Source organism: Drosophila ananassae (genome assembly GCF_017639315.1).
Source record: "Drosophila ananassae strain 14024-0371.13 chromosome 4 unlocalized genomic scaffold, ASM1763931v2 tig00000077, whole genome shotgun sequence".
Lineage (NCBI taxonomy): Eukaryota > Metazoa > Arthropoda > Insecta > Diptera > Drosophilidae > Drosophila > Drosophila ananassae.
Genome location: NW_025319043.1, coordinates 621,177 through 646,919, shown reverse-complemented (window position 1 = coordinate 646,919; position 25,743 = coordinate 621,177). Strand labels below are relative to the sequence as shown.

General features: G+C 35.4%; 3 protein-coding genes, 1 long non-coding RNA gene and 1 other non-coding gene across 9 annotated transcripts; 1 reads left to right on the top strand and 4 right to left on the bottom strand.

Moving 5' to 3' along the window:
• Positions 1–716: 716 nt before the first annotated feature.
• LOC123257934 (uncharacterized protein RBE_0759-like) lies at positions 717–19,890 on the bottom strand. 4 transcript variants are annotated; one of them, XR_006507948.1, is made up of 9 exons: positions 13,674–16,587; positions 12,781–13,612; positions 12,303–12,725; positions 12,134–12,239; positions 11,965–12,072; positions 4,204–4,339; positions 1,515–4,138; positions 1,263–1,448; positions 717–1,204 (listed from the first exon to the last, which is right to left on the bottom strand). XR_006507948.1 is itself a non-coding variant. In XM_044717875.1 (5 exons), exons 4-5 carry the CDS (start codon positions 12,141–12,143, stop codon positions 10,870–10,872), a joined length of 1,209 nt encoding a protein of 402 aa, XP_044573810.1. In that variant the 5' UTR covers positions 12,144–12,239; positions 12,303–12,725; positions 12,781–13,612; positions 19,623–19,890. The 4 variants fall into 4 exon arrangements, 1 of the variants encoding a protein (XP_044573810.1); XR_006507946.1 differs by having other exon boundaries at positions 1,263–4,138; positions 13,674–14,089; XR_006507947.1 differs by lacking the exon at positions 13,674–16,587 and having other exon boundaries at positions 12,781–12,968.
• Trnah-gug lies at positions 5,115–5,187 on the bottom strand. The gene has a single exon. It is a non-coding gene; the product is annotated as a tRNA-His (tRNA).
• LOC123257935 (probable lipid II flippase MurJ) lies at positions 5,166–7,699 on the top strand. The gene is made up of 2 exons (XM_044717876.1): positions 5,166–7,229; positions 7,283–7,699. The coding sequence occupies exon 1, from the start codon at positions 5,338–5,340 to the stop codon at positions 6,832–6,834; it is 1,497 nt and encodes a 498-aa protein (XP_044573811.1). The 5' UTR covers positions 5,166–5,337; the 3' UTR covers positions 6,835–7,229; positions 7,283–7,699.
• Positions 19,891–21,118: 1,228 nt separating the features above from the next.
• Positions 21,119–22,884, bottom strand: LOC123257957 (phosphoribosylformylglycinamidine cyclo-ligase-like). Of its 2 annotated transcripts, XM_044717900.1 has the most exons (3): positions 22,864–22,884; positions 22,527–22,804; positions 21,119–22,433 (listed from the first exon to the last, which is right to left on the bottom strand). In XM_044717900.1, the coding sequence occupies exon 3, from the start codon at positions 22,427–22,429 to the stop codon at positions 21,392–21,394; it is 1,038 nt and encodes a 345-aa protein (XP_044573835.1). In that variant the 5' UTR covers positions 22,430–22,433; positions 22,527–22,804; positions 22,864–22,884; the 3' UTR covers positions 21,119–21,391. The 2 variants fall into 2 exon arrangements, with proteins under 2 accessions (XP_044573835.1, XP_044573836.1); XM_044717901.1 differs by having other exon boundaries at positions 22,527–22,883.
• Positions 22,885–23,103: 219 nt separating this feature from the next.
• Positions 23,104–24,624, bottom strand: LOC123257958. Its single transcript, XR_006507950.1, has 2 exons — positions 24,385–24,624; positions 23,104–24,108 (listed from the first exon to the last, which is right to left on the bottom strand). It is a non-coding gene; the product is annotated as an uncharacterized LOC123257958 (long non-coding RNA).
• Positions 24,625–25,743: the final 1,119 nt, after the last annotated feature.

The window sequence follows — 25,743 nt, the reverse complement described above, 5'->3', positions numbered from 1 at the left end:
AAAGAAATCTACCAGAGTATGCAACAACTGATGCACAGGATTGAGAGCGGGTGAGAGCTGTATGTATTGCAAGCATTGCTCCTTGAGAAAATCCAACTAAAGAAAGTTGCGTATCTTTTAAATTAAGCTCCTTTAATTTTGTATCAATGAAATGATTTACAATTGATGTAGCATTTTTTACTCCATTATATAGCGCTTCCTCACTACGATCTTCCAAGCTGAACCACTGATAACCATCACCTATTTCTCTTTCAAACGGAGCATTGGGTACTGCAAAATATGAACCCAGTAAAAACTTGCTCATAACTTTAGCAAGGTGAATGAAATTATCGCCACTTGAGCCCCAACCATGTAAAAAAACAATCAAATTTTTCTTATTTCCGCCTGCACAAATTTCTGGACCTCTAAGTTCAATCATTTTTTTCCTTTTGCGTTTATATTTTTATCTAACACTAATTTTCAAATTTGTAAAACCAATGTGCAATTACGTTCCCGATACTATAGCTAAAGTGACTTAGGTTCATCGACGATTTGAAAAACCGTCATTCCGCTACTTGTTAGCGGAATCTATACTAAGATACCGCGAATGAATCGCGGTATGACGTAGGATTGCTGTCATTCCAGTGCTTGACACTGGAATCCAGGAAACTTAACTTTACACCAGGTAATAAGAACTGGATCCCAGTGTCAAGCACTGGGATGACACCTCTGGGCACTGCCGTCATAAAGGAACCAGTGTCAGCTACTTTCATGACATCAATAATTGACCTCGACTTACCGTCCAACTAGAAAGTTGTATATAGAATGACAGAAATCCAGATGTTATTTATTTACTTTCGATCTTTTCTATCAATTTTTAACTAAGCCTCTTAGCTTTTTACTGGATTCATTAAGCTCTTGAATCTGCGAGCTGCGCTCTTTCATTAGTTCCTTATAGTTACCTCTTATGTAGTCAATCATTTCCTTCATCTGAGCAATCATCTTGTTAACATCCATACTGCCCAAATCAGGTATCATGCCAGGCATAGCCCCTTCTAACATACCGCCAGCCATAAGCTGCTGAGACATTTGCATAAATGGTTTTAAAGCCTGATTAAGCAATTCAGGATCCTTGGCTAATTTTTCTATTTGCTCTTTGCAAGTATCCATATACTGCTTCATAAATTCATCTCCTTGCCCTTTGTCTATCATAATTATAACCTACCTAAAAATACGTGTCCTTTATTATATATTATTTTAAAATTAAAAACAATACAAAATACCTGTCACAATTGCATTAATACTTTTTAAATAATAAAAAATGCTCCTTTGCTTATAAAGGGTCACATACTTTCTTTAACCACTCCTTATCTTTGACGCTATTTTCTAAGTTTTTATAGACAAATTGATGGTAGCCATTTATCCATTCAATTTCATCCTTAGTAAGCATTTGCACACTTATTAGCCTTCTATCATATGGAATAGAGGTTAGTTGTTTAAATCCCAAGAAACCATTTTTATGTTTATCAACATACATCAGATTTTCAATCCTTATTCCATACTCTCCCGGAATGTAATAGCCAGGTTCGTTGGATAGTATCATGCCTGGCGTGAGTTTCACTTTATTTCCCTTTGATATTGCTTGTGGTCCTTCGTGTACTGATAGGTAACTTCCTACTCCATGCCCTGTACCATGCATATAGTCCATTCCAAATTTCCATAAATGCGTACGTGCTAATATATCCAATTCTCCACCAGTAGTGCCAGGAGGAAAGATGACACTTGCTATAGCAATGTGAGCTTTGAGTACTATTGTATAGTGGGTTATTTGTTCATCAGTTGGATTGCCAATTGCTACAGTTTTTGTCACATCAGTTGTGCCGTCAAGGTACTGGCCACCAGAGTCAATCAAATACAGTCCATCTTTCTGAATTACTTTATTCGTCTTACTGCTTGCACGATAGTGAATTATTGCTCCATTCTCATTAAATGCTGAAATTGTTGGAAAACTTAGTTGCTTAAACAAATTCTGCTCTTTTCTGTATTCTAAAATCTTTTCTTCAGCTTCAAGTTCTGTACCAACATTATTTTCAAGCCAATATAGAAAATTTGTAACTGCCACTCCATCTCTGATATGCGCATTTATAGCCCCAGCTATTTCAGTTTGGTTTTTTGCTGCTTTATAAATTAGACAAGGATCTTCTCTCTCAGCTACCTGTTTATCTTTTATTACAGCCATGATACTCATTGGAGTTGTGCTTGGATCCATGACTATTGAATTTAGCTTGTGCAGCGAATTTTCTAGCTCACTAATATCAAAAATATTTATATGATTGCCTAAATTTGCTTCTATAGTTGAATGTTCTTTATCTTGAATAAACAAATCAACATTACCGCTTTTATACAATATAGCACGACCCAATATACATGGAGTATATTTAGCATTTTCGTTTCTTAAATTTAATAACCATGAAATTGAATTTGGATCAGTTAAAAGCACTGCTTCAGCTTCTTTATCTATACTTTTAGCGACTTTTTCACATTTGTCCTTACTACTTTCACCAGCATGTTCAATAGAATGTAAAACCACTGCTTGTTTTCGATAGTCACTTTTTTTTCCAGCTAAACAGGGTATTAATTTACAGATATTCTCATACTTTCTTATATCTTCTATGGTAAAATATTGCAAATAATAACCTAGTGAGGCAGTCGATGTTAAGTTTGCTTTTATCCATTCGCGTGGATCCTCTTCTTGTATATTATATACTTGAAAATTGCCCCGATCGAGCTGATTGCGAGCTTGTGTGATATAGCGTCCATCCGTAAAAAATGGGCACTTGTTGTCTTTTGTAACGATAAGTAGCCCATTTGTTCCTGTAAAGCCACACAGCTTTGTTAGCTCCTCTGAATACTCATTTAAATATTCATCTTTAGTATGCAACATAAATGCATCAACGTTTATCTCGTGCATAAAAGAACGAAATTCTTCGATTTTTGACATAGAACACCTCATACAAAATTAGCAGCCACTTTCGTTTTCCTGTTTCTCAAATACACTAATATGCTCACTATCGCTGCGGGAGTGATGCCTTGTATTTGCTTTGCAATGCCAATCGTCGCTGGTTTTATCGTCTGCAACTTTTCTATTACTTCACTTGACAGGCCTTTAACTTGTGAATAGTTGAAATCAATTGGAATTTGAGTGTTAATTTCCTCTCGTAAAAACTTCATATCCGCTTCTTGTCTTATTAGATAAGGTTTGTATTTTGCTTCAATTTCAACCGCTTCGCATATTTCATTCTTAGCTCTATTATCCGCTTTGGTGTGTCCCATTTTGTCATTCCAGCGCGTGACGCTGCTTAACTCCGGCCATATTTCTTGTAATTTATTCCAGTCGATGTTTGGATAGCTAAGTAAATCTAGTGCCGTTTTTCTTATCCCATCATAAGATATTTTGATACCATAAGACCTAAGCTGCTCAGGAGTAATCGTCAGACTCCCTAACTTCTCTTCAAGCTGCTTAATGGATTCAAGTTTATTCTGTAAAACAGAGTATCTCTCATGCGAAACAAGGGAAATATCATAACCTTTTTGTGTTAATCTTCTATCTGCATTGTCTGACCTGATAGCTAGCCTATATTCTGCACGCGAGGTAAATAATCTATAAGGTTCGATCACCCCTTTAGTGACTAGATCATCTATCATTACACCGATATACGAATCTGTACGATGGAGAACAAAGCTTTCTTTTTTTTCAAATGCAGAGAGTGCTGCATTAATTCCGGCGATAATTCCTTGCCCTGCTGCTTCTTCATATCCAGTGGTGCCATTAATTTGGCCAGCAAAATATAGGCCTTTGACTTTCTTGGTTTCAAGAGTATGAAACAGCTCTCGTGGGTCAATATAGTCATACTCAACTGCATATCCAGGTCTTAGTATTTCTGCATTTTCAAGTCCCTTGATACTCTTTATCATTTCACGCTGCACTTCAATGGGCAATGAATTTGAAATTCCGTTCGGGTATACAGTATCATCATCCAGGCCTTCTGGTTCTAAAAATATTTGGTGGCTACTTTTTTCTGCGAATTTTTTCACTTTAACTTCAATGGATGGGCAGTATCTTGGCGCAACAACGTCACTTAGATACGAAGAAGCTGACCTATGAAGATTTTCTCTAATTATTTTATGCGTATTTTCATTAGTATGGGTAATAAAGCATGATACCTGAGGTTGGTTAATTTTTTCTGTGAGATAAGAAAACGGCACAGGTGGATTATCACCCACTTGTTCTTGCAATATTGACCAATTTATAGTGCCACGATCAAGCCTTGGTGGAGTTCCGGTACGCAGTCTACCTAATCTAAAATCATATTTATTCAACGTATTTGCAAGTTCTACTGCAGGCTTATCTCCCATTCTCCCTGAAGGGGTTGTTTGTTCTCCTATATGAATTACACCTTGCAGAAAAGTTCCTGTGGTTAAAACGACTTTACCTGTTAGTATATGTTCCCCTGAGCTTGTTATTACAGCTTTAATGCACAATTCTCCATTGTTATTACTCTCTATAAGGAAATCGTCAACTGACTCTTCTTTTACCGTCAAATTGTTATAATTTAGAATAATTTCCTGTATTGCTTGCTTGTATAATTTTCGATCTGCCTGTGCACGTGGTCCCCACACTGCCGCACCTCTGCTGCTATTTAAAATGACTGAGTGTATGCTTGCTCGGTCGATTGCTCTTCCCATTATTCCATCAAGAGCGTCAACTTCCCTGACTACAACACCCTTTGCAACTCCTCCGATTGCTGGATTGCAGGACATTTCCCCTATAGTTGAAATTTTATGAGTTATAAGCAGCGTGTTTGTACCCAGGCGAGCTGCCGCAGCAGCCGCTTCGCACCCTGCATGACCACCACCTACTACTACTACATCATATTTATGCATGCCTTCTTGAGTAATTCTTACTCTACTAATATTCTAACTATTAGCGGTTAATGTCAAATTTTACAGTAATTAACTATTTCAATCATCAGTGGCTAATGTATAGCTAACCCCACGTCATACCGTCACGGTATCTCTAGATCCCGCTAACAAGCAGCGGGATGACGGTTTTTCAAATTATCGGGTTTTAGTGGGGCGAGCGACCAGGATCGAACTGGCGACATTCAGTACCACAAACTGACGCTCTACCAACTGAGCTACGCCCGCCAAGATATAAAATTTCTAACATAAGAGCGCAAATAGTCAATTGATTATTTAACTCTCCTTTTGCAGAGGGTTTTAAGTTTAGCCAATAAATATTTTCATTGATACTTTTACCATTATAGTTAATTGTATTGACACTAATGAAGTAGTGGTATGTTTAAAAGTATTTTCACATTTAGTTTTTTTACGGCTATTTCAAGGATCTCAGGGTTAATAAGAGATGTATTGATTGCTACAGTTATTGGTGCAAACTCTCTTGCAGACATATTTTTTTCTTCGTTTCGCTTTGCCAATCTATTTCGAGCATTTTTTGCAGAAGGAGCGTTCACTACCTCATTCATACCGTTATACTCGACAGAATCATATGATAATAAGAAGGCATTTAATTTTGCAAGTAGTGTAATATCCATTACGTTTATTATCTTAGTAATTTTTTGCTTTATCATGCAAACTTTCTCCCCTTATATGATTCAAATTTTTGCTCCTGGATTTGACCAAAGTAAGTTTACCCTTACTGTTACTTTATCAAGAATTATGATGCCCTACATAATCTTTGTTTCAATTGCATCACTTATTGGTGGAATGCTGCAAGTAAAGCAGCATTTTGCTTCAACAGCTATTGCACCAATCGTTTTGAATCTCTGTTTAATCATCAGTTTGTTTGTGCCTTACGTAAAAACTCCAGCGCACAACCTTTCTATAGCTGTTCTTATAGGAGGAATTTTCCAGCTACTTTTGATACTATTTAGTGCATACAAGTTAAAGGCAGCTTTTTCTTTTAGCCTTGAATTAAGCAATGAAGTAAGGTTGTTTTTTAAGCGTGTGATACCTGCAATTATCAACAATTGTGTAACTCAAATAAGCTTATGGATTGATACAATAATGGCAAGTTTTATACCAAATGCGGTGTCTTATATATATTATGCCGATAGACTAAATCAACTACCGCAGGGAATAATCGGTACTGCAATTGGTACAGTGCTTCTTCCTCTAATTTCAAAACAGGTGAATAATACTGAAAATATAGTCAAAATACAGAACAAGGCTCTCAACATAGGATTAATGTTAATTATGCCAACAACTGCTGCCTTTATCATTATTCCCGACATAATTTTACTTACGCTTTTTTCTTACGGCCGGTTTGATCATTATGCAGTGCAGCAAACTGTTCCCACTTTAATAGCATTTTCTCTTTCTTTACCTGCATTTATTATAAATAAAGTATTGCTACCTACATTTTTTGCTAAAGGCAATCTGAAAATACCAACCATATTTTCGCTAATGTGTCTTGGAATTAATGTAGTGCTAAACCTTTTGTTAATGAACAAGTATCAGCATACGGGGATTGCTATTGCTACTTCCGTTTCCACTTGGATAAACTCCATTCTATTAATTAGTTATTTAACAATAAATAAGATGTATAAGGTTAGCCAAGCGTTATTGTTAAATATCATGAAAATTTTTGTAGCAACGGCAGTCATGTCAATAGCCCTTTATATTTTTAATTCTTTGTTGGCAGGATTATTTTTTGATAAAATGTTGGCTCGTATTGTTTATTTAGCGACTTTAATAGCTTTGAGTGTTATTGTTTATTTTGGTACTCTTTACTTAACTTTTAGAGGAAGTTTGAATAATTTGAAATATGTATAAACCAGATCTTTTGCTAAAGGAACAGCAAACGGTGTCATCCCAGTGCTTGACACTGGGATCCAGAAATTTTGTTGATTGTATGATCTGGAAAACCTTGTTTAAGTCACACTGGATTTCAGTGTCACACATACAACTGTATGAGTGTTGTGATTTGAAAGCAATTTCCACCGGGAAGGGTGTCATCCCAGTGCTTGACTACTTGGATCCAGCTTCTCATGCAACCTCATCAAAAATGTTGTGTTTTAACATAAGATTAGCTACTTTTTTGCTAACCAACTTAATGTCTAATCAAATTTTCTGGATCCCAGTGTCAAGCACTGGGATGACAGGAGTGGGTGCTGGGATGACAGGAATAGGCACTGGGATGACAAGACGAAGAGATGCCGGAATGAGAGGTCTACTATGAAACTTTCTTTATACGCCATATTATCAATTTCTTTAGTATTAGTCCTTCTTCATGTTGCTGCAACTTTTAAGGATTGGAGTGGCTACAGGCAATATATCATAAAAGAGTTGGAGAAGACGTATGATGCTAAAGTGCATATTGGAGGGAAAGTTGAAGTTTCACTCATTACTCCAAAGCTCACTATTTATAATGTATATGTACAATACAACGAAAATAAAGAGCAAAAGTTATCAGATTTAATTAGTGTAAGAAAAATTGAAATAAGACCATCGTTCCTATCGTTGTTTTTATTTTCGTTGCAACCAAAGTCAATCACATTGTTTGGCATGAAAAGCAATAAAGAAAATTTAATTAATATTATAAATACAAAAGCCAGTGGTAACACAGTCGATATAGTAATAAAAGACAGCCAAGTAAGTTTTAAGAGTGATTTCGCTGATATTGTTAACATAAAGGAGGTTGCTGTAAAAAAAAACAGGCAATTCTCTGGTAAAGTAAAGGTAGGTGACAATAATTACGATTTTTCAGGAAAGGTTGATATCACAAAAAAGAATGTACACATTAGTGTTGAATCAAATTTTGTAAATTTGCTATTTACAGGTAATAGAAATCAAGAAGAACTCCAGGGTAATTTAACACTAACGATTAATAATAGTTCCGGTTCTGTGAGTGATTTAGCAAAAATCATTAATCTTAGCTTTCTCTCTCATGTTATTCCTAGCGAAAATATCAAGATATCATCCAATATAAGTCTTAATGAAAGTGAGTTTACGGCAACTGACTTAAAAATTGATTCCAAAAGCATGCAAGCCAGTGGTACAATACAAAATGATAGAAAAGGCAATCACACTAATTTCAATATTAGCTTCAGTAAAGTTGATTTAGATTCCATACAAAATGATTCACAAAGAACAATGAATATGAAGGATCTTCTGGAATGTTTTAGAGCAGTTGTGCCAAAGAACTTGAGCTTAAATTTTAATATGGAAGCTTCTAACATTCAATATCAAAACAAAATATTGGACAATTTCCGTGCTGTACTAAAATCCACTGATGGCAAAGTAAAAGTTAATACGCTTCTTAAATTTCCTGGAATCAATAATATATCTTACTTATCAGGAGAGATCTCAAACAATAATGTCCTATCTGAATTCAACGGCGATTTATTAGTCGAAGGAAATGATTTTGGGTCATTCATTTCATGTTTTTTCCCTTCTATAAAGATGAAAGAAAACCAGAAAAATCAATTTACACTAAGTTCTAAACTGCACCTTGCACCAAGAATATTATCTATCTCAGACATTAGACTGCTAAATAATAAGGAATCCTTGCAAGGGTCAATTAGAGTAAGCCACACAAAAAAACGCAGTGTGGTCGATGGTGAATTTAGCATGCATAATCTTGATGCAGATAAATATGATCATTCATTATTTAGCAGTTTACCTAAAATGCAATGGCTGAAAAATTTTCAGTATGATGCAAATATAAAGGCCCGTGTTAATAACCTTACATTGAATGATACGAAAATTAAAAATTTGGATTTTTTGCTGAAAATGGAAAAAGGTAAGCTAGTTGCAGATAAAATAAAACTATCTGGAGAAGATTTCGATATTACCGGTAATGCAAAAATATTAGCAGATCAAAAATACGCCAAACCTTTATTAGATGTTAACCTTACGGGCAGTAAATTTAATGGAAAAATTATTACATTACCAAATTTAGTAGAGACGAAAAGAAATTCAAGAAATGAGATAGATCAAATTCAATGGTCAACAAAGCAGCTTGATTTTTTGGATGACAAAGAAGGCTTTGATGCAAATGTGCAAATCAATACTGCAGAATTTAAAACCAAGCAGAATGTTTTGAAAGATTTTAATTTGGATGCGGTAATGAGAAACAACACTATCACTATCAGGCAGGCAAGTTACGTATTAGAACACGGGCAAGTGTTTTTTCAGGGTTATTTAAGATCAGACTCAATAAATACAAGGTTTTCTATTGTAAATTTGGACACTAAAAAGATTGGTAAGGTTATAGGAATTGACAATGTAAATGGTCAGGTAAGCTTAAATGGTGAAATCAAAACTCAAGGAAAAAGTTTTCATGATTGGGCTAGTAACTTATCAGGAGATGTAAACTTACAAGCGCAAGGAATAGAAGTTACTAATGTAGATTTCAATTCATTTATCACTAATTTGTTAAGCAGTAAGAATAAATCTGAAATTTCCACACTTGCTTATATTGATATATATAATGGTAAAACATTTTTTGAAAATATTAGCGGAAAAGCAAGTATTAAGAGTGGTATATGTTCAACTAGTTTACAGTTCGGGATTGATCAAGCATCAGGGTCAATCTCTTCTAATTTAACCTTATCTAACTTCGCTTTAGCTTCTATATTCAGGTTCTTTTTCATACCACCAAACTATAGTAATCCAATCTATATCGATATGCATTTGGATGGCCCTATTTGGCGTCCTAAGATGAGTTTTGATGTAGACCAAATCTTCACCGCTCTGGTTGGCAAGAAAAATAGTTGATTTACTAACATCTGTTTATAAGAGTCATATGTGCTTGACACCTGGTTAATATTAGGTTAATATATTGATATGAGGGTTAAGTTGTAGGTAAAAAAAATGTTTAGTATGTTTTCGAATCTTTTTGGCAAAAATTCAAGTGTTATTGGAAGTGATGTAGAAGTTAGCCCTATAAAAGAAACAGTGACTCCTGTGGATATTGATGAGGGTTTTGAGGAGATTGATCTTGCAGAAATTGATGAGAGTGATGTAGAAGTTAGCCCTATAAAAGAAACAGTGACTCTTGTAGATATTGATGAGGGTTTTGAGGAGATTGATCTTGCAGAAATTGATGAGGAAGAATTTTTTGAATGTGCAGCAACACAAGAAGAACTAAATTCGTTGCTTGAATCTGAATTACAAGGTAAAACTATTTCTTATGCCCTTAAGCCATTGCTTTATACTGCAAAATATGGAGCCAAAGCACTATCAGCAACAACGGTAGTTGTATCGTACGCCTTAAATGGGGCTTCATATGGTATAGCTGGTATATCTTATATTCCCTGTAGTGCATCAAAGATACTTGAGGAGATTAAAGAAAAAGATAAAAATACAGTAGGATACAAGATGATCACTGCTTCTCAGAATTTGCTAGATCTTACGTCAGGTGCTATATATACTGTGTCATATGTACCATATGGTGCTGGAGTAGTTTTAAATGGAGTGTCTGGTATAGCGAATCAATTAGATTCTTCTTTATCTCCTGAAAAAATAGAGCAGATCTGTACTAAATCAGATTTGCTTGTAGATAATTTATCTAGTAAATTAAAGGGAATAAAAATAGAGAATTTTTCACAAGCTCTAGCGGTAGCTCGTTAGGCGTGTACGGTTTAGGGGACAATAAACTTATCTGAACGGATATCTTCAAGCGTATCTGTTCAATGGTGCGGTAAAAAATGGTTGCGCAGACAAAGTTGCTATAGCTAGTGCAACCCTACGTCATATCGCGATTCATTCGCGGTATAGATTCCGCTAACTAGTAGCGGAATGACGGTTTTTCAAATTGTCGATAAATCTAAGTCAGTTTAGCTATAAGTAATAAACATCAAAACTTCAACTCAATTTATCACCACCTGGCTGTGGTGGCAAGCCAAATGCTTCCCTTTTTTCATTGAGTGTCATAAAGCTTGCATTTTCTACGTATTTCCACAACTTTTGTCTCTTTTCCATGAGAATTTCTATTGTATCTTTGTCATACGACAAGCACAGATCTTCACCAAATCTTGGTATCAGCCAAGAATTCAGGTGACAGATAATATTTTCTAGCGTTGGTAAAACCGTCTGCTCCCAAAGGGACAGGCGTGCTTCGACTAAATTGCTATAAGTGTTATCACCTGGTATGCCAAGCAACTGCGGCGGAACGCCAAAAGCCAGGGCAATATCACGAGCTGAACTGTGTTTGGACTCAATAAAATCCATATCCCTTGGTGATAAGCTCATTTCCTTCCACTCCAAGCCTCCTTCAAGCAATATCGGTCTTCCAGCGTTTATAGAACCTGAATAATGATCATTTATTTGCGCTTTTAAGCGTTGGTACTGCTCTTGACTTAAACTTCCACCACTTCCATCTTTCGCTGATTTCACAACTATTGCACCACTTGGTCTTGCTCCGTTTTGCAACATCGCTTGATTCCAAGCACCCGCCTGATTATGCTGATCTATGCTATATGCAGCTGCCTCAATTGGTGATAGCCCATACCAATCATTCAAAGGATTAAAGGTCTTTAAGTGCAACACTGCTGAACATCCAGTTAGTTTATCAACTTTAAAGTCATAACTGTTGTTATTTATGGCATAACGATAGATATAAGGAACGTTATTTCTCCCTGGAACAATTTCAACCCTATCTGGGCGCAGAAGATAAAGCTCTGTTGGTGGTTTTCTATTGTTCTGCGACTCAACCATCAATATATAAGAATTGCCGTTAACTAACCGATAAGTTACAATCCCCTCAATAAATTCCGATTTTGATGTCATTGGGTTAGGAGAATAAAGTAATTTCAGTAATGGATGGGCTTTTAGTTGCGATTTTCCCTGGTCAGTAAGCTGGCAGAGAGTAAGAGGTACCGAAGATGCAGCACTTGCAATCATATTGATTGCTCGAAAGGCAATAACATTTTTTATGTAACCTTCCTCAGCAAAACTTACATAATCACGCTTACTCCAACTTGGCTCCATCATTAGCTGCAAAGCAGAATATTTAGTAAATACTGCGCTTTTTTTTCTTTGAAAGATGTTGAAATTCATATGTGCCTCCTAAAAAATTGAATTTGTGGTAGAATTATATCAATTGGTGTCACAGGAAGGATATACTAACGTACGAACATTATGTTTGAGAGCAATCTCTACACAGTAGTTAAATGGCAGGCACAATAAGGGGTAGCAAAAAGAATGAGCTTTTTTTTTGAGCTGAGCGAAGCCACCTAAGGTAGAAAATGAATCAGGAAGGAGTAAAAATATATTTAATATTTATATGATGTACTTACTTATAAATATCTTTTCTGTGTCCTATCTCTGTGATAACCACTTCATATTTTATAATATTTACGGAATAGATAACGCGATAATCACCTACCCTTAATCTTCTTTGTCCTTTAAATCTGTAATATAATGGCTCACCAAGGTTAATGGGATCAACTGTAAGGCGCTTATTTATCGCATTTATGATCCTTAATCTTATTGTTTTTGGAAGAGCTGGAAGGTCTTTCTCAAGAACGCTTTCTATGAAGATAATATTGTATTCCAGTCTACATCCTCACTTCTAATTTTCTTCACACCTGAAACATTACGTCTAGCAGCACGCTCAATTAGTATTTTATCTTCCTCATTTTCAATTGCTTCTTGTATTAGCTTCTCTGCTAGTTCTTTAATGGACTTATTTCTTATTTTAGCCAGTCCAGCAAGACACTCTGAAATTTCGTTGTTGAAAGTTATGCTAAATTTTGAGTTTGCCATATATTTTACCTAAAATCTACTAATAATTATACAACATTTTTCTGAATTTTTCAATAAAAAAAGTTGCCTATACGTAAAGAGGACCTGTGTTGACAAATAATTAAACATTTGTCATGTACTATGTTTGTTAAGGAGAAATAGCACAGAAGTTAGTATTAAGTATATTAGGAATAAGAAAGGCTGCGCCCAGTGTCACACACTGGGATGACAGGAAAAGAACGCACTGCTATACTAAAAAGAAAAGAAATTGAACATGACAGAATGGCTAATATCTAATCAGCTTATTGATTATAACTGTGCCGTAAAATCTATGGAAGAGAAAATTCAACAAATTCACAATAATTCAGCAGACGAATTAGTATGGCTACTCCAGCACCCTCCACTTTATACTGCAGGAATCAGTGCAACAGATGACGACGTTGTTGAAAAATTATTTCCTATATATAAAACAGGCAGGGGTGGCAAATACACATATCATGGTCCAGGACAGCGCATCATATATTTAATGTTAAACCTTAAAAAAAGAAATAAATGCGACATAAAGCTATATATTAGAGACCTAAGTAAGTGGATAATAAATGTTTTAAAGCAATTTAATATACTTGGAGAATTTAAAGAGGATAGAATAGGTGTTTGGGTGAATAACAATGGAGTAGAAAAAAAAATTGCAGCTTTTGGTATCCGTTTAAGAAAATGGGTAACTTATCATGGCATAGCGCTTAACGTCTTTCCAGACCTCTCTCATTATAAGGGTATTATTCCTTGTGGACTGCAAGATTATGGCGTCACGTCAATGGAAGAACTAGGAGTGAAAGTTCCACTCTCTGAATTGGATGATATACTAAAAAAAGAGTTTTATAAGATATTTTAATGATTGTTTATCTTTTATATTTCATTCTCACTTTATGTGCTAACACAAGTATTCATGCAATCGACCAAGTTGATATTATTGCTCCTTCCTCCAAGGGAAAAGAATCAGATCTGACTACCATAAAAGAATATGTAGAAGCTTTGGATTTTAATCCCCATATTTCGGAGAAAATATATAGTAATGATAATCCATTTTATTCCAACTCTGATGAATTCAGAGCAAATGATTTGGTTAGTGCACTAACCGGTGATAGTAAAATAATCTGGTGTATCAGAGGAGGAGAAGGGGCTTCTCGGTTAATTCCCTATCTAGAAAAGTTACCCAATGATAAAAAAGAAAGGATTGCTCAAAACAAAAAGATCCTCATAGGCTATAGCGATATAACTGCCTTGCACATCCATCTACAAGCTAAATATGATTGGCAAACTCTTCACGGCACCATGTTGGAAATGATAGTAAATAACTCCGTTTCTGAAAGCTCTGTTGAAAAATTGAAAGAGTTAATTCTTAACAAGCGGGATTCTATCAGATTTGATAACCTAAAGACGATAAATAATGGCATTAGACTAAAAGATGGCAGATTAAAGTCTAAAATCATCGGTGGTAATATGACTTTAGTTGAAAACAGTATAGGAACTGTTTGGCAAATAAATGCGAAAGGTAAAATTCTATTTTTAGAGGACATAAGAGTCTACCCATACGCAATAGAGCGCAGTTTAGATCACCTAAAACAAGCTCACATCTTTGATGGAGTACATGCAGTAATCTTTGGGGATTTCGTTAACTGCTATAACGATAACCTTGTTGAAGTTGTAAAAGAAAGGTTTGCAAAAAGTGTTAACTTTCCTGTATTTACAATGAAAGGGGTAGGCCATGGACATACAAATGATCCTTTACCTTTTAACACTCACGCTATTATTAGCGTTCAAGACGAAAAAGAAGGTTTGTTTTTTATGGACGTGCAGAATGTTAGCTACACATAGCTGATAGCTCACTAGGCTTCTTTTGAAATTGTTAAGGTAATTGTCATCCCAGTGCCCTGACTACTTGGATCCAGAAGACTTAATTTTAACCAAGCAGGCTGCATAATAAAGGCTGGATTCCAGCGTCACGCGCTGGAATGACAAGGTATAAACCTTATCGTCATGCTGCCGCGAACCGTCATACCGCCACGAACTGTCATACCACCACGAACCGTCATACCGCGATTCATTCGCGGTATCTCTAGATCCCGCTAACACGTAGCGGGATGACGGTTGTCAGGGTGTCATGCAAGTAGCTGACTACTTGGATCTGGTAGACTCAAATCACAATGCCCGTAAAGCTGCGACCCTAGAGCTACTATCTCTCACCCACTGCAAATATTGCACGGTACTATCCACTTGATCATCGTGTCGAGTTTCAGGAAACATTAAAATCTCATACTCAAAATCGTTCAGCCATACTGCTTGGTGCGGCAGAAAAACCTTGCCAGACTCTATAATCGGAACAATTTGATAAAATCGAGTGAGTTTGTCATCATGTGGTACTATTTCGATAATTGGTAAATCACTGTTTGTCTTTAGCTCTTGCACCAATTGCTGACCACTTGTTTTTGCTTCGATTAAAATTGCGTGTGGCGTCCATCTTGCTGCTAAGGAAAAAACTTGCTCTTTAAGCTTTGGATACTCAAGCTTTGCGCGATATACATCGAGTAAATAGAATTTATTGCCCACTTTTGTCCAGGTGGTGCAGACGCTAAAGTTGCTCATGCTGCTTGTTGAAACTGCAGTGTCCCAGCTCTGAGTGACATATGAGAGACTATCAGAAAAATTTCTATAGCGCTTCAGCCACTCTCGTTTAATTATACCACTTGAAAGTGGCAGAGGGTTTTGTTGATATTGTGCAGCAAAAGCGTAACTTCCAAGTTCAACCTTTATCATCTCAACTTCTTCTTTTCCTCCATCGAGGGGATATAGCAACTGACCTTCTTCTCTTGAGTATAATATTACGGGTGGTGTCATTCTAGCACTTGATGCTGTAATCCAGCTTTTGTACTCATTTGTAGTTACTCGGGTGACAGGAACAAGAAAAGGAGGCGCTGGCTTTTTGATTGAATAGATAATCTCCTTATTTTCAGATATCATCGGTAAACAAGTATGGTTCCATATGTTTTTCGGTTTGGAGAGAAGGTGCCCGGTTAAATCTTCTTGATGTAGCCTATGCATCACAAGAACAATTACTCCTTTTTTTCTATTGTTGAGCCTGGCTACTAAAGTCTGGTCAAACCAATTTGTAGCACGCTTTCTAAACGTTTCACTCAAAGCTTGGGCGGGACTCAGTGGATCATCCACGATGATGAAATCACCACCTTCACCTGTTAACGTCCCTCCAACTGACGTTGCGATTCTGTATCCTCTCTGCACTGTTTGAAATTTGTATTTGGTATTCTGATCTTTGGATAGTTCTACCTCTGGAAACAGCTCTCTATACCAACTAGACTGCATTATGCATCTTGTATCGAGCGAGTGCTTTTCGCTAAGCAGCCGAGAGTAGCTTGCAACTATTATTCTTGCAGTTGGCTGATTTCCCAGTATCCATGCGGGCCACGCAACGCTTATGCACAGGGACTTCATTGAACGCGGAGGCATATTGAATATTATTCGCCTCATTTTGCCAACATTTGCCGCTTCAAGTCTGTCTGCTATGACTTTTATATACTGATAATCATTATACTCACACCCCGGCACCACCGTTTGAAAGCACAGTTCAATGAATTTTAGAAAGTTCATGATATAATGTTGAAACCAACGCGTGACGCTGGGATGACAAAAAAAGGAGCACTGAAGGCTATAGGTGAGACGTTGCGGTATCTCTAGATCCCGCTAACAAGCAGCGGGATGACGAATTACTTAACCATCATCTACACCGTCATACCGCGATTCATTCGCGGTATCTCAGCCGCTAACAAGTAGCGGAATGACAACAATCCTACGTCATACCACCGCGGCGCTAACAAGAGATCCCGCTAACAAGCAGCGGGATGACGGTTGTCGTTTAGCTATAAATATTAAGAAATTTACCAAATAAAAAAAAGGCAAAAGAAGCCCCGTGGTTGGCTAATTACTTACATTATACTTTCAAGTATGGCGTTTTTTTATTCTAAACGCTTAATAACCGCGATTTAGCTGCTTTTTAATGCAACTAACCTTTAGTCATAAATGTTTAAGAAATTTACTAAACAGAAAAAAAGGCAAAAGAAACCCTAGGGTAGCTAGTTATTCACTATCCATTTTTTAAATCGGCGTTTTTTGATGTTTTAAATGCTTTATAAGCGCATTTCAGCTTATATTAGGTAAAAACCTAGAAATTTTATAAAGACATAAGATGCACATAGTGCAAAAAATTAAACATGGGACGCCAGATACGTGAGTTTTTTTGTCATTTAATCTGTACAGAGAAGATAAATAAATAGCTTCAGTTTCATGATAAGGGGACTGGCAAGGCTTGTCAAGCAAGTTTTTTGCAATATCAGGGGATAATTTCGACCATAAATCCCTATCAATAAATTTTAACAAAAATACTTCAGTGCATTTTCAAATATAAGCATTCCATCGCCATATTTTGGCACAGCAACACCTAAACGCTTGCTCTTTTCTTTTTCAAGGGACCAATTATCTTGCTGGGTAAAAAATATTCCCCTTTCTGGATGGGGCATTAAAGCTAGCACTCTTCCACTTTTATCTGATAAAGCTGCTAGGTCGTATGTAGATCCATTCGGATTGTAAGGAAATTGTAGGTTAGCATAGTTGCCATTTTTATCAATGTAACGTAATGCGGTGGAATTGCTCTCAATCAATTGGTTCAAAATATCTTGATCCATAAAAAATTTGCCTTCCCCATGAGCAATAGGGAGATATAGTTCACTCAGACCCCGTAGCCAAACAGAATTACTCTGCGGATTAACTCTCACTCTAATCCAGCGGCATTGGTAATCGCCTATATCATTATGGATTAAAGCTAGATTAGAGAACTCTGGAATTAATTTTACTAATATCTGACAACCATTACATATTCCTATAATCAGCTTGTCCTGAGATAAAAACTCTTGAAACTCATCCAACAAGTTGTTTTTAATACGTAAAGCAAACGCATTACCAGCACCAGTGTCATCACCATAGGAAAAACCCCCTGGAATTGCAAGTATATTGCTTAATTTCAGTTCACCTGGATTATCTATGATATCGTTAATGTGAACGATTTTTACTTCAATATTACCAATACCAAGTTTTCTGCTGCATTCCATAAATGCAAATGCAGTTTCTTTTTCGCAATTTAAGCCATAACCAGATAGGACTGTGATTTTCATGAATTGCTAAAAATTAAAAAATTCGAATTTCCTTTTTACAAAATTTGCTACTAAATTTAACGCAAATAACACCAATAATAAAGCTATAATTGCGATAGCAGCAAGTTCAACAAATGCAATTTCAGGATTGCTTGACCATATGTATATTTGCACAGGTAGAACAGTCGCCGGATCGAAAAAGGACGTAGGTGTATCAGCAATAAATGCCACCATACCCATCATAAGTAAAGGAGAAGATTCACCTAAAATCCTTGCAATTGCAAGCACAGTACCATGTATTATTCTTGGTAACGCAATCGGTAAAGAGTGATCTAATATCACCTTGATGTGAGGTGCACCGAGCGCAAACGCTGCATCTTTTATCGTAATAGGAACATTCGCAAAGGCATTTTTTGTTGCAATTATAATATTAGGTAACATCATAAATGAAAGAGTCATTCCACCAACAAGTGGTGAAGAGCGTGGTAGCCCAAATATGCCAAGATAGAGAGTTAAGCCCACTACACCAAATATTATTGAAGGCACTGCAGCAAGATTATTTATGCTAATTTCTACAATATTAGTCATTAGCCTATTTTTAGGCATAAATTCGTAAAGACAGATGCCCGACATAATTCCTATTGGTAATGCTAATGCTAGGCACACTATAATTGTCATTAATGAACCGATAAACGCTCCTAAAATCCCTGCATTTTCAGGTTCACGAGAGTCAGATTTAAGGAATAAAGACTTATTAAAAAATTTTTTCACTCTCCTCTTTTCTTTTAGCCAATCAAGTAATTTAGCATAACGATCATTCAAATATTTATCTTTATTTATTGAATTAATTATACTTGACGCGGTAAACCAGATCTCATATTCACCACTATCTTTTACTTTCTTACGAAAAAATTTCTCTAGTTCTTTGTAAGAATTACGACTTAAAATTTCGTCACCGTCTTTAAAATCAGTTCCTCCAAACACCTTACGTAAAGAATCGTTGAGTAAGCCAATGGACTTATACCGCAAGTCACTAGGATTACTCGCCAAAGCAAGATCAGCATTTATTTCAACTGGCAATAAAATTTTCGTTACTGTTAAGGCACTGTAAGAGTTAACTAATATACTCAACAATATACACACAGGACAGCCAAGTGAGATAACTAGTGCCGTGAAAGAACAAAAGCGTAGCGCTCTGTTCTTTTTATTTTTCCTTTTTATACGAGCATGTACACGCCTTGACTGAAGTAATTTAAGGAATTTTTTCTTTATACTCATTTACTTTTCTTTACACGAGGATTTGAAAAAACTTTCCCCTTTTTTGTCATGCAAGTAGCTGACACTGGGATCCAGCAGGCTTTGCCTGCAAATAATTTTTACATTTTCCATGAAAGCACAAACCAAAAGGAGAATAATGAATGCTGGATCCCAGTGTCGGAGCATTGGGATGACACCACAGCGGGAGGCAAACACAATGTTCGTACAGTTGTGTGTCACGCACTGAGATGACAAGAGAGAGTTCTGAGATGACACAATTGACATCACTCCCTATTGTATCTACTTAGATTTCTTTTTAACATAAGTAGTACGCTCTTTGATCCTTGCAGCTTTTCCAAATAGTTTGCACAGATAATACAGTTTTGCTCTACGAACCTTTCCTTTTCTTGTCACTTGCACTGAAACCAGTGCAGGAGAATAAACAAAAAACTGAGACACTATACTTTCTCCATGGCTCACTTTTCTGACTGCAAAAGAAGAATGTAACCCGCGGTTCCTTTTTGATATACATACACCTTCAAATATCTGTATACGTTCACTTGTACCGTCAACTACTTTAAAAGTGACCTTCAAATCATCGCCAGGACGAAATTCTGGTATTTCTTTAGCTAACACTTGCATTTGCTGTTCGTTAAATTTTTTAAATAAATTTGTCATTTATCTCTCCACTCAATAATTCAGGCCTACGCTTTTTTGTTATAACATGAGACTGCTTCTGCCTCCAATCACTTATTTTTTTGTGATTGCCAGATAACAAAACCTCAGGTACTTTATATCCCTTCCACTGCTCAGGTCTAGTATATTGAGGATATTCAAGTACACCACCACCATAATTAAAACTTTCTTCAGTAATACTATCGGTATTATTTACTACACCTGGAAGAAGTCTAATGCATGCATCAAGAACCACCATTGCAGCTGGCTCACCTCCTGAAAGTATATAATCTCCAATACTTAACTCATAAGGAGTATACGCATCAATTATCCTTTGGTCAATACCTTCAAATCGACCACACAATATTGTTATATGAGGAAACTCTAATAATTCTCTGGCAATATTCTGATTAAACTTAGTTCCAGATGGAGTCATGTAAATAAACTTAGTGTTTTTATGAACAGAGAGCATACTATCTACTGCATCACCAACTACATCAGAACGCATAACCATTCCTGCTCCACCTCCATATGGAACATCATCCACAGTTGAATGTTTATCTTTCGCAAAAGAACGAATATTTATTACTTCAAGGTTCCATATTTTTTTTTCTAACGCTTTTCCGGCAAGAGAATAGTTCAAAAACCCCGGGAACATTTCTGGGAATATGGTTAATATTGTAACATTGAATGCCATTAAGGTTTATTTTAAGTTATTTGGGGCTATACTCTAAGAATAGTAAATTGATATAATATATAGTTAAATTAAACATGTCACTGAATAAAACGATATACGAAGGTAAAGCGAAAGCCATTATTGAAACTGAAGACTCATCAACTGTTATACAGCACTTTAAAGATGATGTTACAGCATTCAATAAGGAAAAATATGAAATTATTGAGAGCAAAGGAATAATTAATAATCATATTAGTGCTTTTATCATGGAAAAGCTTGAGAAAGCAGAAATTAGCACACACTTTATAAAAACTCTAAACGAAAGAGAACAGCTAGTCAAAAAACTCAAGATAATACCTCTTGAGGTAGTAGTTAGAAATGTCGCAGCTGGCAGCTTTTGCAAACGTTTTAATATCAAAGAAGGTGAGAGGCTTGCATCTCCTATAATCGATTTTTTTTACAAAAATGATGACCTAGCCGACCCAATGGTAAGTGAAAATCACATACTGTATTTTGATTGGCTATCTAGCAAAGAAATGGATGAAGTTAAAACTACAACTTTAAAAATCAACGAAATATTAGTTCACCTATTTTCAAATGCAAGTATATATTTAGTTGATCTCAAGTTAGAATTTGGCAGATTAATAAATGACAGTACTAAAATCGTTTTAGCTGATGAAATTAGCCCTGATAACTGCAGATTATGGGATAAAAATACTTATAAAAAGCTAGATAAAGATGTCTTTCGTTTGAATTTAGGAGATTTAAAGGAAGCATACCTAGAAGTTGCAAAAAGACTGTCAGTAAAGTTAGGTTAACTAAATACTACTCTATCAAGTGGAGGGTTACATGCCTCATCAAGTTTTCCAATAATTTCAATTTTTTCTCCACGTTTTTGGAAATGATTTTTCACGTTTTGCATATTCTCAGAACTTACGATCAATACCATACCAATACCACAATTAAATGTTTTTAGCATTTCTTTCTTCTCTATTTTACCCTCCTTTGTTAGCCATAAAAATATATCTGGCCATTTCCAGGAATTAATGTCTATGTTTGCAAATAAGTTTTTTGGAAGAATTCGCGGAATATTGTCTACCAAACCACCACCCGTGATGTGCGCAATACCTTTTACTTGTGACATGATAGGCAGCAAAGAATCAACATATATTTTTGTTGGTTCAAGTAGTATTACACTCCAAGATTTATTATTCCATAGAGATGTATCGTTATAATTTATACCTAAGCTTTTGAAAACATGGCGCACTAAAGAAAACCCATTTGAGTGAATTCCACTTGACTCTAAGCCAACTATATAATCACCTGCTTTCATCATACTACAGTTTGGAAGAATTTGCTTTCGATCAACTACACCAACCACAAACCCTGCAAGGTCATAGTGATTATTACCATACATTCCAGGCATTTCTGCAGTTTCCCCACCAACCAATGCTATTTTAGCTTGCTTGCACCCCTCTGCAATGCCCTTAACCACAGATAATAAAACATCTTTGGTCAAAACGCCTGTTGCAAAGTAATCAAGGAAAAACAAAGGCGTTGCTCCTTGTGCAAGTAAGTCATTTACACACATTGCAACTAAATCTATACCTATAGTATCATGTTTATTCACTTCTTGAGCTATCAACAGTTTCGTACCTACTCCATCAGTTGAGGAAACGAGTACTGGATGGTCATACTTCTTACTTAGTGCAGCAAAATCAAATAACGCAGAAAATGAACCTATTTCGCTGATTACTTCTTCTCTAGTAGTTTCTTGAGCAATAGGCTTGACTTCTTTTATTAACTTATTATATAGTTCAATATCTATTCCTGATCTGGTATAAGTATTCATAATCCTTTTATAAATTTTAAAATTGTTAATACTATATTAATGCCTTGATATAAAAAGTGCAACGAAACTTTCTCTTAATTGACTATTATATACTTACCAATATAGGGTAACTTAAATCATTTATAATTATCCAATGAACGAAAATACCAAAAACATACTGTTAATAACGGAACTGCTATCAGGACGGCTGCTTCATGACTTTGCTAACTCTATGAATGGAATAACGTTTGGCGTAGAAGAGCTTGAAGTAATAGATAAGAATGATGCTGATGCGCAGAAGGAAGCGTTGTTGTTTCTTAAAGAAAGCTCCGATGATTTAATATATAAACATAAAGTTATGAAGCAGGCATATTCTTCTTCAATGGATAATTATAGCTTTGATAAGACCAAATCTAATATCGAAAATTATTTATTAAAAAAAAAGTAAAGCTTACGTGGAAAATAGACGTATACTCTGCAAAAAATAAGGAAGATTTAATTGAAAAGATAAATAAGATAATTTCTAATATGGTGCTAACTATAGCCAGTGCAGTGGCGGAAGTTGAACTAGTATCTGTTTTACTGAGTCAAACAGAAGATAAAATGCTATTAACTATAAAAATTCTAAATGAACACAAACCAATAAGCAAATCATTAGTAGACAAATTAATCAAAAAAAATGACACTAATTTAAATACAAAAGATATTAATATCTATATGACCTCTTTATTATTAGAGTACTATAACACTGAAATGCATTATACTTGCGAAAATAATTTGCTGGAAATAGGTTTAACTATAACTTGAGTTGCATATTTGGTTATTACAACTTTTTCTTCGTGTCAAGGCATTCCCCGACAAGGGGTACCAAATCTAATTTTTGTAATCACTTAAGTCTAGTACTATTTTATTAATGTAGCGCTCATTTGCATCTTTGATGATAAACTTCATACCATTTTTATATTTAATGACTTCATCTACAGAAGGCACTTTACCAGCAATCGAAAGAATCAAACCACCAAGTGTAACATAGTCTTCTTCAGGGTCACGTAATTCTATTTTTAGATCCTCTTCTATATCTTTTATAAGAGCCCTTGCTGATACTTCAAACTTATTTTGAGACAATTCAGTAATGGTATATTCTGAATTTATTTCGTTTTCACTATCAATGTTTGGTATTAGTTCCTCTATAAGATCAGTCATTGAAATTAAACCATCAGTTCCACCATATTCATCCAATACGATAGCTAAGCATGATTTAGAAGAGTTCATCCTAACAAAAAGATTAGTTGTCTTCATCGAGGGTGGAACAAATATTACGCTTTGTATAATATGTTTCAGATTAAAATTTTTATCCCTATTAAAAATAACATCTTTTACATAAAAAAAGCCTATTACGTTATCAAAGTTATTTTTATAAATTGGTATTTTAGTGTGGCAAGTGTTTTTTATCTTCTTTATTATTTCACGCTCGCTTGACTCAATGTCTACTGCGCATATCTCTGTACGTGGAGTCATTATATCCATTATACCACAATCGCGGAATTTTAATAGACCATTAAATATATTAAGGTCTGGCAGATCTTTCATTAATGCCTCAGTCGCACACTTTTTCAACACAGAAGCTTTTTTGAAAAGGAAGAGAAAAATTCTATATGCTATTTTTTCTACTAAGGTTCTTTTTTTACTCAATTTATTCCCTGTAATGGCAAAAACGTTTTCAGATTAGATTTATCAAGAAAACTGTTATTAAATGTTTAATAAGCATGTGAATAATGTCAAATTAATTTGTGAATTATTTGTTGATATAAAATACCAACAATTGATCAACAACTTTTTCAACAACATATACATAGTTGTGTAACAATGCATGATGGTAAAGTATTTTCCATAAAAGAAAATTACTGACACTCTAAACACCTTACTTATACACATAAATCATAACAGAAAATCAATAATATACGAAAGTTACTCACATATTTATCCACAAGTTGAACAACGCCAATTTTTACTGAATTTTAAGTTAGTAACAAGTTATTGATAGAACTATTATTATTACTATACTTTAATATACAAAAGAATAAATAGAATAGATTGGAAAGCGGCAAAACAACAATAGCGAAAATTATTAAGAGAAATGAGCCGGGTGGAAGAGTGCCTATCTGGCTAATGCGTCAGGCTGGCAGGTCTCTTCCTGAGTACCGCAAAGCAGTAGAAAATATGAATAATTTTATGGAGATATGCTACAACACAGATTTAGTGACAGAATTGACGTTACAGCCGGTGACAAGATTTGACATGGATGCGGCGATAATTTTTTCAGACATTTTAATAATAGCTGATGTTTTGGGTTGTGACGTGAATTTCGTACGCGGTGTAGGTCCAATAATAAAACCCGTGGAAAGTCCTAAGGAATTGAAGGGTCCACAAGAAATTGAAACTAAAACCTTACCAATTCTAAACGCTATAAAAAAAGTCAGAAGCCAATTACCAAAAGAAAAATCTCTCATAGGATTTGCTGGTGGACCATGGACAGTAGCCTCATACATCATAGAAGGTGGGAGCAGCAAAACTTTTTCCAAAGTATTAAATTTTTATCCTTCGTGTTTGAAGGAAATAATTGAACGAATAACGGAAGTAACGATTATTTATCTAATTAAACAGATAGAATTTGGAGCAGATGTTATTCAGCTATTTGACAGTAATGCTGGTGCGTTATCGGAACCATTGTTTAAAGAATATGTTATCGAACCAACAAAGAGAATTATCTTGGCAATAAAGGATAGATTTTCTGATTTTCCAATAATAGGTTTTCCAAGGTCTGCTGGAAATCTTTATAAAGATTACTGCGAACAAACAGGTGTATCTGCAGTAAGTATAGATTATAATGTTCCAATAAAATGGGCGAAAGCGAATCTAAACATCCCTCTACAAGGAAACCTTGATCCTAATCTTTTAGCCTATAATAAAACGGAAGCAATCAAAGAAGCAAAACGTATAATAGATTGCTTTAGAGATTTACCCTTCATATTTAATCTCGGACATGGAGTACTCCCTGATACTCCAGTTGAAAATATTGCTGCGTTGGTAAACCTGGTAAAAAGCTACTAATACAATACACAAAATTCCTAGCTTTTTTGTTGTACGGGGTTTATCATTTAAATTTAGCTTCAGTAAAATATGTCAGACCTTGCAAAAAGAATGTTCCTAATAAAACCATCACCTACGATTGCTGTAACTGATAAGGCAAATAAGTTGAAAAATGAAGGAAAAAAGATCTGTGTTTTAGCTGCAGGAGAACCGGATTTTGATACTCCAGATCATATAAAAAAAGC